Here is a 14,944-nt window from a genome sequence, read left to right as displayed (position 1 = left end):
TAAAAAAAATTAAGAAAAATAGGACGCTTTGCATAATTTGCAAAACGTCCTCCTCAAATCAGCCCCCCCTCGCTTACTTAACTGACAAATTGACAAGTTGGTAATAATGGTGTGACATGAGCAGTGGCGGTGCCTTGATTGGCATGCTAAAGCTAGAGGGACTCCATCTCTTACTCTTGGCGCTCTGCAGGCTACGGTTGTATCCCACGGGGCTGAAGAACTCAAAGATGAAGACGGTGACAGCCACCACTGACAGGCACATCACAAACATCATCACCCACACCGCCGGGCTGTAGGGCTCTGCAACGCACAGAGAAACACACAGACGCCCATGCAAACATCAGATAAAGTTATAGAAAGGTGTCCGTCATCCACAAAGCCCGACAATATCAAACATGAACTTGAATGGATGGTGGACAAGAAAAGGAAGAAAAAAAAGAGTTCTGAGCCTTCTACTGGCTTTAACTTTAGCAGTATTAGCAGAGAAATTCTTACTTACTTTTTATTAAATGCATAACTGTAGGTGTTGATAATTTTACAAAGACCAGCACAAAGTTAGGAAGCCATACAGTTTACAGTATGAGACAGTACAGGGAGCGTTGGCTCATATAAATATAGGAAGACTTTCTTGGTGAGTAAACAATAAATTGTATCCTTGTCACATTACATCAATGTTACTTTTTTTTGACAAACATATTTATGTAAGGAATATCAAATACATAAGGTTGTGTTTATGTCAAGAATATGTTTAGTGTTATATTTATCTCTATAGAAAGAAATGTAAAACCTGAAAACTATAACACAAAAAATCTCTTTCTTTTCACAAAGCGAGGAACAGCGAAACTGTTGGCAGAGGAAACAAAAAGATCCACCTGAGATTTTCCACTGTGCAACAAAGACTGAGATCAACAGTGCTAGCAGGTGTACTGCTAATCAAACTACACTGGAAAGAAAAGCAGAGCTGCTGGGTTGATTCATCTCCACCTTCCAGGTGAAGATGCTAAATCAAAGTCGACATTGTGCAGGCATACCAAAGAGCTACAAGCTCTGTTTACATACCGGGCTTTTAGCCGAGGCTTCCCTGCAGAGATGTACAGTGAGGGAGCAGGTGGAGACTCTCAGGATTTATCCATTAAACTCGCTGCCTGGCAGGGCTAATATGCTTTTAAGGCTGCATGAGCTGCCAAAATGCGTGCCATGAGGACTGAGGCACAGCTTTATAGTTCTACCAAGATTTTTCATACCGCAAGAGTAGAAACCGTCATTACTTTGCTGCCCATAATTTAATTATACAATAAATAAGAAATTATTTTATTGGATTGTAGGAAAATGCATTGTCAGAAAAAAAAACAAAAAACTGAAAGAGCCTATTTGCTTTGATTTAGTGTTCCTTAACACATACAAATATTTAATTTTAATGTTTCTGGAGGTTGTACTAATAAAGTGAAATCCTAAGCACTTAAAGTTACTGAATTGTTAGTGTATGCACATGAGTCCTGTTTTATTAGCTCGCGACATGAGGAACCTGTTTATAGTTTTGTTTCACAATGTGTAGTTTTCAATCCAGTCACGTGTGCTGTACACCTGTGGATAAATCAAAATTGCTTCGACAGAGGAAGGTTGTAAATAAATCCTTTGTGCCCTGAAAATCTTGAAGGTTTCATGATATTTATTTTCTTATAGTCTGGTGGGTGAAGAGAGTAAAAAGAAACAGCGTTGTTTTGAAAGCGATGTCAGCCTTGAGTTAATATGCGAGTGGCTTTATTGTTTTTGCTCCCATTCAGGGCCAGCTGTCTGTTAGGAAGCCCCACAGTTTGGTCTCCAGCAGATATGTATGCTTTTGGGACAACAGTGATCTAATTTTGTATCCATACTGAAGCAAAGCTCATCAACAGGAGATAAATTCCATGTTTCAAAGCTGCTCTTTGTAATATCTACACCTGGTTGAGGTCAGGTACCAGCCAGTCTGGTTTCAGTGCCACTGAAACACACGTGGTTAAGATTGGGGTTAATGAGGTTTATTTGTCCTACCTCAAGGGCAGGTTGGCAGCAGGTGCTAAAAAAAGCAAAGGCATCATGTATTTGTTTTGCGTGCCAGCATGTTCACAGCAGGTATTGAGGGATTTAGACAGATTACTGTCATTCTCTGAGCCCTGGGAGTAGCAATAGCAACTAGAATTAGCTATTGTTTAAAAAGAAAGGTGACAATAATTTAAACTCAGGAGCTAATATAACTTTTATAAACTGGAACATTGTGAAGAAAAAGGACATGCCAAAAACACATTTCTTCTTTATGCTTCGAAACATATTTCAAGTCATCAGAAAATTGTTTTTCCATGATTATTTCAACTTTCAGTATCTGGCAGTTTTTCCATACTGTGTGTATTGGACTGTGCATTAACAGTTTAGAGAGCAAAACAAACATTTGAGCTGACAGTTGAGAGATAAGAGGATTAAGAGTGACTTCAGCCACAGATAGAGTCTAAATGGCCGGATTTTAATCAACATTTCTGACTCATCCTGGTTTCTGATGACAAAGGCATTAAAATATGTGAATGTTTTAAGAATTGAGCCATTATAAAATGCAATTCATGGGAGCAAAGGCAAGGACACAAAAGAAAGAAGGACATTTACAGGCACTATGTGATAACACAGTTAAAATGCTAACTGATGAAGACTTGTATCGATTTTTTAACCTTTTCTATTTAAACAAAATAGGGCGTCGAACAAGAATGAGATCAGTTTCAACTGAACTAAATTTTGATTTTTTTTTAAGGATTAACTGGCAAAACATTATGTACATTTGTCATAAAACAGATGTAGGTCTGTTGTTACTGACACTTTAAAATATCTGGTATGTTTGATGTCAGAATGAGCAAAAATCCAGCAAAACTAACAGTTTCTAAATAATAGTGGGATGAAAAAAAGATTTAAAAAAATAATATTTTCTGTTTACATAGAGTTCAAGGAAATTGCTCTTGCTTACATTTTTTATCACTTTAAATACTAACAAGGAGATAATTAAGCTGTATTTAACAGAAATTACTTTACTCACTAAACGTCTAAATGCCTTCCTGCGTTTTATGAGTCATTTTCTATCTCCCACTCAATTTGCTAAAGTCGGATCGTTCTTACTGTGCTTTGTTTTTTCTCCCTGGATTGATTCTTTTGCTCCTGACCTCTTGCGTTTCCTTTTGCTCTCGATTCTCTCTGGCCTTGCATACCTGTTATTTTCTGTCAGCACTGCATGCAGTCACAAATTGCATTCAAAACTGCCACCGCACCAATGAGGCCAGAGCTTGGTGTGGCATCACTGCCTGTCCTGCAGCCTGGAGAAAATGAGATAAAAAAGCCTTGGGAGCGCTGCACCTCTGTCCAACCGTGACATGTTTCAGATTGTCTTTTAAATCTCCACTGACAGACGGATTGATGTACTACAGCAGCTGTGAACGTATGAATTAAGGTGACTTAAGGCATAAAGGAAAAGATCAGGTTTATGAGGAGAGAACCTAATTTTTGGGCAGTTCCATGACCTTTGAGAAGTAAATGTTATTACAAATACAAAAAAGCTGAAAATTTTATTGAGTTTTGCAGCAAATTTATGCATTTGGAAGGAGTTATTTCCAACACAAAGCAAATACAACAGCACCCTCCATATTAGCTTACTTGCAAAAAAAATCACATCATCATATTACCATTCAGTAGGCTATGACATAATGAGATTAGGATATGCAGTTTTAGCCTAATTATGTTAAATACTCAGTACTGTACAGATCTGTCTAGCATTGTTTTACAACTCAAAGACATGCGCACTGCTTACTGCAGCAAAATGTGCACCGAATTCACACAAGCACAAATGGAAGGCTTAGAAAGTGATCGCCTGAGACACCGAACTGTGTTAACAAGTCGTTTTTGCTACAGGGCACAGTCTCATCTGGCCCATCCAGAGCTCACACACATATATGAGCAGAAACCAGTCACTGTGTACATTAAAGCATCTGAGAGCATTTAGAACGGCTCAAGTGCTCTAACAAAGGCATTAAACCATGCTCGCTTACTCTTTTGTGTTACATCTATATTGTACCAAGACTCCCTCTTTCTGTGTGTGAAGGCTCATTTCTTTCTATTTAACACTTTCTTCATCTTTCTCTCTGCCCACATTTCTCTCCCTCCATCATCTTACCATCTCTTTATGCCTGGATATGTATGGAATTAATCTAAGAAGATTTGTTAGCCAGCAGGTGTTATCTTAGAAGTGGTCAGCTTATTTTGAGTGCTGCAAAAATCACATTTTAAGTCTGCATCCATCAGCTTTGGCTTGAGAAACAAAAGCACAAATTAGACTCCTCAAGTGGGAGACAAAAGGCATGTCAGAAGTGAAGGCATATTACATATCTGAGGAATTACAGAGAGCACTGTGCAGTATTATGCAAAATGTCTTCATTGGTTTACCTCCTTCATAAATGTACATCCTCTATTAAAGAAAAGCAAATAAATAAATAAAACATTGTTAGTGCATAGCAACTGATTTTCTGAATGTAGTCTGTTTTAATATCGCTACATGTGAAGTATATTCCTGATATTGGATAATACAAAGAGACAGTGTGATATTTGAACAAATTCAGAAATGATTTGTGATCCTTGAGTTGGATCATATTTAAAGTGCTCTAGGATTTGTTTTCTCTGAATTTTGTGGAACAGTTATCCTACTTAGAACTTTGGTCTTGAAATAGTCTTCTACATTAAGATTTAAGAGTTTTTGTCTCTTTGGGAGAGTTCAGATATGTTACTGCAAAGTTCAGTAGATTTTTGCCTAGTACATTTTTGAGTACTATAATGCTACAGAGGTTCTGTCGACTTTTTGTGGACTGATAGTTCTTTGATTCCTATTTATGTTCCTGTTTCATTTTGGATAGTTTGGCCTTTTCTGTTTCGTCTTCTCTTTACTTCCTGATTTCTTACTGTTTCTGAGTTTCCCAGTCTTCTGTTGGTTTTGAGTCTTTGATTCTGTTTTTCTTGTGCACTCACTGTATGTGCTCATTATTTTATGGTTTCTGTTCCCTTGCATATGTTTTTTTTCCACTCATCAATTCTCTTCAGTATTTATTTCACTTTTGTTCTTTAGTAACAGCTGGTTCCTCTGATGGGTACTGCTCAAACCTTGTTCTGTCTGTCCAGTATAACTCTGGCCTCCATTATCGTTTCTCTATGTTACTAGTTTGGTTTTATATTAGATTCATGATCTTCTGTTCAGGTTTTTGGATTTTTAAATTGATTGCTTTTGTAACTTTTATTTCTTTAAACATCTTAATTTGTGCTCTGCTCCTTCTTCCCTTTTAGATCCATTTAAGTTCTACACAACTAACACCCCTAATATGGCACTGAGCCGTGTATTAATATCTTCTCTTTTACCTTTTTGTTTTTATTTTTGTCCATTTAAAAAAATCCCTCCAGTGTAGGCGGACTTTAAAGTGGAAGAGGAAAAAAAAGAGTCTGTTTTATCAGGGAGCAATTATAATAGTGGGTCAATACTCCCAAAGATTCTCTAAATAAGCCCTTTCCAACAGCTACAACTGCATCACAACATCAGATTCCCGTTGAGCTGCAAACTGCCTCTTCTGATTTGATTCCAGCATCGCTGTTTTTATGAAGGTTTAAAAGAGTTTTTTTTTTTTTTTTCTAGAGCAAAGTCTAATGCATGACTAAGAACCCAAATGTGACAACTGTTTCAGTGTAAGTAAAAGAAACATTCATTGGACATATTTCAATGAAAATGTAATTTACTGCCAGTCTTTATCTATGTCAGTAAAATTCTTCAAGAAGAAGACAAATGAACTGGAAAGTAAATGAAAGAAGTAGAGGAATGAAAAATCTGGTTTTGAAGGTGAGCTACACATAAAACAAGTGTATCTTAAAATGACAAAGCTGAAATCTAAAGCAAAATGAAAGGTAAATGAGCACAAAGTAAGTTGGAAATATTGAAACTTGAAATAGTATAAAAGCCATCTGAAAGGTTTTACATCCCAAACTGGCACCACTACAACAAACTTACAAAAATAACATAACAAAATACAAATTTTACACAATATTAGTAAAAAAAAATACCTTACAACATCTAATCATATTTTATTTATTTTATTACAATTAGGTGATCAAAATTTGTATAATTTTTTTTGTGAAATTACAGCTTGGTTTCATACTGGACTGCAGTGAGGTCCTAAAAAAAGAAGCCAGGAATGGCAGTGAATCCCAGACAGGCAGTTAAACCGGCATTCACACAATCAAGAGAAATACACAAAAAGAACCAGAGCTGCCAGGAATATATTCAAGACACATCTTGTGAGTCTGAAAAATAAACATTTTAAACTGTAATACTGTAATACATTCTTTCTATTCCTTATGATTTGATTCAAATGTAGGTTTTGTGAGCAAAGTTTATGTTGTAAATGTTATGTACTGTCTATGAAACCAGTTTATTTGTACCATTAACAATTCAGCCCCAGCTAATTTCTATGGGCTTTAAAAATGTTTCTTCCACTATTTTTTGTGGATGAGCAGGTGAATATCTCTTTAAAATATATGACTTCCCTTCCAACCATATATGTAGTATAAAAGTTATATTTTGGGGAAAACAAAAGCTTGGAAAAAAAGGTTAACTGATCATGTGAAGAAAAGCGAGACTCTCACCTTTGATCCCAATGAAGACCAGAAAAAAAAAAAAAATCCTATATGTAACTTTAAATAAAGTTGGCCACTGGAGTCTTAATTTTACATGTAGATTTTTTAACTTGATGTGGTCAAGTTAACTGAGACTTGCTCTTTTCCTACTAAGGCAAATTACAGTAAAACTTGATTTCCCCAGAGTTGTTTTAAATTCCTGGTTAAGGTGCCATTGTTTTAGGTCTCCAAACCCATTGCCTCACAGGCCAAATATCTTCTGACTTTCTCTTCCTGGTGGAAGAAATACCCACATATGCCTTAGCGTTGTCAGCTTATGTTTGAGACGGACACTGTGCTATCTTTCGAGGCTGTCTTTGTTTTATACCTTGCGCCTGAGTTCAATGTTCTGTGGTAACGTCAATCTTCGGTAACTTTTGGTAGTATTGTCAATTTTCTAAGTTTGTACTTGAAATAAGTATGAACATTGTGAAATACGCAAAAAAAAAGATTGAAAAGTATAGATAGATGCCCTTGAAACATTTGTGAGTGAGGTGATTATATTAGATTTTTTTTTTTTTGACTAGCTTATCATCAGACTTGACTGTTCTTGAATTGATGAGACAAGGGCAGTACAAACTGTGATGTGGGCTCCCAGCATATAAGAGTGCTGGAACAGTATGAGGGGAGAACTGTGAAGCAAAGAGGTGATATGAGTGTCAGTTTTCTACAAGTATCACAAGGTTAAGTTTAACTGCAGAATTTCTATTTTTTCAAGAGAAATAGTACAACATCAGTTGTAGAATTTTTGCTGTTTAATCAAATGTTTCTGTCATCACTCAGGTCTTAAGAATTCAGATATCTGATTTTTGCAAATTTTATATATTTTCAAAAGCATTACTATTACACATTTAATTAAATAAAATTTAAAATAATTAAATTCGACTTATCCAGATACCTGAAGGTAAATCTAAACAACAGCTTACCAAGAAAAGCAGAAGGGGACACGGTGCCGTTACTGCGAGAAACCATGACACTGATGCCGGTTTCCACGAAAGGAACAGAGAACTCCACGACCTCTGACCTCTCCTCATTAATGGTGAGGGAACCTATGGCCATGTCAGCCCTGTTGGATACAACCTAGAACACACAACACCTGAAATTAAAATTACAAGACTTTTGATGAAATAGATCATGTGAAACTGATGAATCAAAACATTTTCACTCACAGATGAAGCCTTAAAACTATAAATGGTGCTAAAATGAACATACAGCTTATAGAATAATACTCCCAATATTTTAGTAAAGTTGTTGTTATGAAGTTGAAATATTATTTGGCTTTAATGTATATAACTAATAATGTTTTCTACATAATTTTCGTTATCAGATCTGAATGCAGAAACATTTGACATCAGTAAACTCATCAATCTTTGATAAAACAATTTGCTGCTTTATGTTTTTTCTCAGAGTACTACAATATAGTCTTTGTTAAAGAACTAAGTCCTGGATTTGAATTTCTCTTTTTTCTTTCAACATAAATCAGAGCTGTGTTCCTCTTCGAAGCTCCTCTGGCAGCAATAATTGTGGCTCAGGTGGTCAGCAGGTGAAGAAATGAGGGAATTCGCAGCTCTGTCATGTTTCACCTGGCAGGGAACAGGGGTTGCATGACGGCAACTGAGGGATTGTGAAGGTTAGAGAAGCTGGATGCTGACCAGGAGTTCATTATTCTGCTGTGGCTTGACACAAAGAATCTGTGAAACAATAAAGGCTTTGCAGTGTCCTGAGCCAACACCACTGAGATGCCTTTAACCATGCTCTTAGGTCCTGAAACTTTTCTTTGCTGTCTACTGACACTGAGACTTCTCTTGTTTCTGTACTTTCTTGAATACTTACAAGTTTACTTTACAGTCTTATTGTTGTAAATGTATATATATATATATATATATATATATATATATATATATATATATATATATATATATATATATATATATATATATATATATATATATATATATATATATATATATATATTTATTTATTTATTTTTTTTTGTTTGTTTTTTTCTACCTATACTGCATGTTCCTTATGAACATCCATCTATATACATACAGTACAGACCAAAGGTTTGGACACACCTTTCTAATTCAATGGGTTTTCTTTATTTTCATGACTATTTATAAGGCAAGAAATCCCACTTATTAACCTGACAGGGCACACCTATGAAGTGAAAACCATTTCAGGTGACTACCTCTTGAAGCTCATCAAGAAAATGCAGAGTGTGTGCAAAGTAGTAATCACAGCAAATTTTGCTACTTTGAAGAAACTAGAATATAAGGGGTATTTTCAGTTGTTTTACACTTTTTTGTTTAGTGCATATTTCCACATGTGTTATTCATAGTTTTGATGCCTTCAGTGTAAATCTACAATGTCAATAGTCATGAAAATAAAGGAAACTCATTGAATTAAAAGGTGTGTCCAAACTTTTGGTCTGTACTGTATATTCTTCCATTTCTCAACCCATAGATCCCTCTCCCCACTGAAACACTCAAACTTCATTTTTTAAGGGACTGAAATACGTTGACAGACCAGAAGGGATATTTAGTCCTCCCTGTGTATTCTGGGTCAGCCCTGAGGTCTTCTCTCAGTAGAACGAGCCTTGAAAACCTCAAAGGTGAGGCACACAGGAGGAATCTGACATCATGATCTAATGCCAGAACTACCTCAACTCACTCTCCTTTTGATGTGGAGGAGCATTTACTCCAAGCTCCCACTGCATGACTGAGCTCTTTACTATTCCCTTAAAAAAGAAAAAAAATGCCAACATTTTTTGGGCCCGGACATTTCCTACTTCATAAGAACTTGAGTGAAGAACTCCTAGGAAGTCGGCATGGATCCGTCCTACTGCAGAATTTGACAGTGTAGTGATTACATCATACTTATCAGACACAATAAAAAAGAAAGTTCTGTCCAGAATAAGAGTAAATAATAAACTGCAAGAAATATCAAAAATTGTAAGAACAGAATGTCATTTTGTTGAGAACTTTGCTTTTTAGCTCAACTCTTTCTTCACAATGAGACTCATGTTAACTTCTTCTTTGTTGCATCTAATATCTGTTAGAATAATCAGTGCAGGTTATATCTGTTGGTGTTGCTGAACTCAGTTGTATAAAATATTTATCACCATCTCACATCTTTCCAGTGAATAAATGTCAAAATATTGAGTGAGGTGTTCATGCACCATCCTATTTTTGCATTTTGGGACATTTTCAATGTTTACTTGTGGCTATATGCATGTAGTCACAGATGTTGGAAACTGTTGTTTGCCTGATGATCATGTTCTTTTATTCCTGATATTAGATTCAGTATTTCAATATGTTTATTCCAGGGTAGTGTTAATTAGAGATATGTTGAATTCAAAATATCAAATATAAAATCCTAATTAAATCTAAAGTGGATTAAGGGGAATCCCTTATGTTGCCGTCACATACAGCTGAGTAATTGCGCAGCAATCGGTGTAAATGGAGATCCAGTACTATACAACCTATATAGCTAAAGAAACATAAGCATTTTTTCTAATATCATAAAAATATTTTTGAAATGTCAAAGCATTACTTTTCAAACTTATAAACTGACCCCTAATAGCCCAATGTCCATTGAATTCTGAATTTAGTATTATGAATTAATTTGTACAGATTGTACAGATTTGTACATTTGGGAACAGATCTGCGGTATCTTTTAACAAGGTCTGTTTGGTCCAATGACCTCTATGATAAATCCAACTTTGATCTACATTTCTCCAGTGACATTCAACAATTTGATCCTTTCTTTCAGTTTTAATTGCATGTCCGTCATTTCAGTGACAAAGAGACTGCAGAGACGCAATGTGCAGAAGAAACAATAGGCACTCAATCAACTTCAGAAAAAAAAGTGCAAGGGATTAAACCTATGAAGTTAATTAAAAAAATCAATTGCTTCTGGCTGAATCATCAGGAGACAGCTAAGAGGAAACTGCTACAGGAATCCCTGGACATATAGGTACCCTACTTTTGATAACATTTCAATAGTTTCATCCTTTCTTGTCAGAATCATTTAAACTTTGTTATTCATCCCGTTTTTCCCAGGCAAGGCATTTTAGATATCTGAATACAGCCATGGCTGAAAGCATCACCTGTGACATTTTTTCTTCAGGAAATGCTTCATTCCAGCAAAGACTTCATACTGGGCACAAAAATGATTCTCTCAGGGTGACTCAGCATGTAAGGTGAGAAAATGTTAAGAATGTTGGAAATTACTGCCTGATTGGAAAGCACTTACACAGGAAGAATAAGTGCAGGGCTCAGGGACACAATGAGAAATAGCAGAACTGTTGGTTTAAAAGGAAGCATTAACTATCTGTAAAAGGACGCTGAGGTCTGGATGAAATAGAAATAAAATACGAAAGGACAGCTTTGAGTGTATTCTTTTAAAAAGGTGTTGCTCATGCAGCAGGAAGTGGCGAAGGAAAGGATGGGATGAGATTTTTTAACACACTTTCTGCCCCTGCTCACATGTGTTTGTGTGATACCGTAATTAAGCAACTTAATGAGTTACAGAGAGTTAATGAGAGTTGCTAGACTGGAGACAGCTGGAGACATGGAGAGAGAAACGGAAACACTGACAGAGGAAAAGAAACCACCTGCATTTCTGACATTTCTGAAACAGTGACAAAAAAACCCAAACAAAAACATATGGACAATACCCTCAGCTAATACGTCTTGACCAAAAGAAAAGTAAAGTCCCATTTCTTCAAAATATGTGCCAGCCTCCATTCACTCCATTTAAAAAAGATTTAAAAGATTCTGACTATCTTTTGAAGTGAAGCTTAATTAAAAGCGCTTCAGACTTTCTCAAGGTCTGCTTTGATGGTAATTTCTTGTATACTTTGTTTACTTGATCATGAAAGCACTCACATAAGATGTGATTGAAATAATGAAACAGAAGATTGGAAACTGGGAAATACAGTCTACAGTAAAAGTATTGTCTAAAAAATACTATCTAGTGTATGAAAATCATGTCTTTAAGAAGCAGATCCCAAACCAAACAGGACCTGGAATGTGATGTGAGAGATACATCATCCTTCAGTTGATCATGTAATATATCCCAAGTTGTCAACTAATCACTTTGTTGATGCTTAAATAGTATTTTCTGCATGTCAGACTGGTTTATCATTAGGATTTTTCATGGAGTCATCAAAAGAGATTGGAAGACGTTATGTCTTTTTGACAGGCTGCTAGTGGAAAAGTGCCTAGAAATTATACATAAAACCATTATTTTGCCTTTAAATGTTTGAATGCTTTTTTGGTTTGTGCTTCAGATGTCAACAAACTGACGAAAGAAAACATACCACAAAATAAAAAGATAATCTATATTTGGATTTTTTGAAGCTGAACAACAAATTTGTGAAAATTTTTACTAAAACCAAAGGCAAGCGTTTAAAGGGGTGTATTATGTATTTCCCAGATACATGGCAATATTTTATAGCACAGTGTAGTAACTATTAGCTCTAATGGTTATGAAAATGGTGTATATATCAAAAATAACTTAGAGGAATTTGACTTCACAATTGACGTGTTGAAAGTGGCCTGTCTCTTTAATAATTTCCCATTCATTCTGACACTGCACCTTCACCACATCGTTACAACTTGCTTCTTTATTATGCTGTTTACAACCATTCTTAGGATCAGTGGACTGAGAATGTGGGCAGTACTGCAGTTTCACAGAACCTGTTGCCTATCAACATATCTTTTTGTAAACCTTTAACTCCTAAACGACAAGCGGGCGACTCAGCCATATTTGCAGTATTGTAATTCTGCCACACTTTGCGCTATCTGAAAAATTTCAATGGTTTCTGAAAGGGGAGACGTTGCACTTTCCAGCCAATATCGGGTTATTATGGTAGTTGCACCCCTGCCGTAGCAGGGAGTGAAATTAATCTAAAGGGCACTCTTTTATTAGACATCAAATTGTAAAAATAATTTATATTATTGATACTGAAAGTTTCAGTTGTTATGGATAAATGGGCAAATATATTTACTCAGAGGACATTTAAAGAACTGAGTACAATTAAAATAAGCAAAAACATCCAGGAGGATATTTTAAATGTAGGACACAGAGTGCAAACTTTGTTGTAGCTTGCTAACAAATTCCAAATGATCAAGATGTCAAGATTTTTACTTAAATGCGTGTCCACCTTAAAATGTCTATGTGGCCATTGTGACGCTGGAAAAGTCCTAGTGTTTGTATAGCATCAAGTGGTAGGTATTTGGCAGCAGAAAATACAAGCTTGGCTAAATGCTTCTAAAAGGTCAATTCACTGAGCTATTAACACAGTCATAGCAGACCACAAAATGCAAAACAATATTCTTTAAAGACAAATCTGGCTTGTTCTAAAGAAAGACCAATACCACTTCAATCAGCCATAAAGGTTTTTGAGTGGCTGTTACAAATGACCCATGGAGGCAGCTCAGTATCAGTTTCTATGGTAGTGAGTTTACTTTAAGACACATGTGGCTACAGGAAAAAAAAGGAGTATGTAAGCAACCAATCTTCAAATTTCAAAGAGTTTTGTTCTCGAGTTAGACACTTGTACAAAACCCAAGGTCAAAAGCGACCTCTTCTCTTAAAGATTTGCTCATCTCTGCCAAAACATATTTAAAAACTTTCTTTTTTCCTCTTTCAAATGTGTTTCCAAGGATTTTGGCATTCCACTGAATGGAACAGTCATTGATCAGCGAGACTTTAATCCTACAATATTCCTGAAGAAAGTGTACATTGCTATCAAAGGTGATGAACATGTCATTTTGAGCATGCTGCAGACATTTAGCTTAAGTCACGATTTATATCTAAAAGACACTGACAGAAATTGTTTCATTCAATGAACAGGAATCATACAACCAAGTCACTGGTTCTCATTCATTAGGTTTTAACTTTGAAACATGAAGCCATGCAACTACCAAGCTATGGTGTGTTTCTATGTAGCCTAATTGAATTCTATGTAATTTAGTGGGTAATCAAAATCAGATCACATTTTAACAGTCACTAAGTTACCCAAGTAATACACTGTCATTTGGTAATTACTAACTAGATAATTATTTGGTAATTAATGGACTGTAAAACAGTGAACAAGAAATAGTTACCAGCCAGATAAATTAATAGTTAAAAATATTACATTTTGTTTTTAAAATGCCATTTTAAATTTTGAAATTATTCTTAGTTTTCTAAAATGTTGTTTTCTTTTTTAAGCAGAAATGCAACCTGTGTAAAATACTGCTGTCTCAATAAAAGTCACATTTTGTTAGATAAAAATCAACATACAGGATTCACTGACAAAGAGATTTCCAGCATTTCCAGAGCATCTAAATTCATGAAGAACTCTACTTTAAAAACAAGACTTTTCAACTTAAATGCCTGAATATGTAAAGTATTGTAAAGTCAAAATCACGGATCTCACCTCTCCAACCATGCCGTTCCACTCCCCATCAATGTTTTTCCCATGTCTGCCATTTGTCACTAGGTAAAGATCATAGGTGAAGCCTACAATCTTAGCCAAGCGCTTTAGAACATCAATGCAAAACCCTTTACAGCAGTGCTTCATGGGTGCAGCTCCGTCCAACACCAAACTAACATAATGGGAGAAAGGACACATATTAGTAAAAACATCATACTTTAACAGTAATAAGATGGTTAAACCTAAGGAGAATGTCCAAACACCTGAGTAAATGAAGACATTTTTAACCATATTAAGGAAGATGGAAGAAAAAGAAGCCAGACTTGTAAATTATTAGTGGGTGACTTTGAGTGGATCAGTACTGGCAATTTGCCAGTGCATTTGGAGAAGGGATGTTTTGATAACTCCAGCAGCTATATATATTTTTTTGAAATGTTCAGTATAATTAAAATAAAATGTGTGTTTTGCTTCTAGGTTTTATTGAAAACACACTAGATTTCTGCAGTGAGACTGCTTTTCAGACTTTAGGCAGCAAACACCTCAGCATGATGTTCAAGCTACACATAGAAGAATTCAAGTACTTTTTGATGACTATCAGTCAAGTGGCTGCAGTGGCCTCCATCAGCTCTCCATAGCAAGAGTGAGTTACATGGCCTCTCAGACATTTAGCTATTGTAACCTCTTGACTGTGTTACCAAGCAACACAGTCTGAACTCTGGGGGAAATTGTTTCAATTAGAAGCTGCAATCACATTGGGGAAGAAGAATGGGACAAATCACCTTCTGAAAGTTGCAAGAA

The 14,944-nt window shown here is 35.7% G+C and overlaps 1 protein-coding gene across 1 annotated transcript in view; it reads right to left on the bottom strand.

Moving 5' to 3' along the window:
* grin2da (glutamate receptor, ionotropic, N-methyl D-aspartate 2D, a) overlaps nt 1-14,944 on the bottom strand; it is a 207,017-nt gene that overhangs the window by 34,889 nt on the left and 157,184 nt on the right. Inside the window, exons 9-11 of the mRNA XM_032581124.1 lie at nt 14,150-14,318; nt 7,644-7,797; nt 175-300 (exon numbers count right to left, since the gene is read on the bottom strand). Of these exons, the coding sequence (XP_032437015.1) occupies nt 175-300; nt 7,644-7,797; nt 14,150-14,318 (449 nt within the window). The remainder of the gene's footprint in view (nt 1-174; nt 301-7,643; nt 7,798-14,149; nt 14,319-14,944) is intronic.

The sequence above is a fragment of the Xiphophorus hellerii genome, chromosome 13 (genome assembly GCF_003331165.1).
Source record: "Xiphophorus hellerii strain 12219 chromosome 13, Xiphophorus_hellerii-4.1, whole genome shotgun sequence".
Classification (NCBI taxonomy): domain Eukaryota; kingdom Metazoa; phylum Chordata; class Actinopteri; order Cyprinodontiformes; family Poeciliidae; genus Xiphophorus; species Xiphophorus hellerii.
Note: the sequence above shows the minus strand (reverse complement) of the source record. Positions and strands in the feature narration are given on the sequence as shown.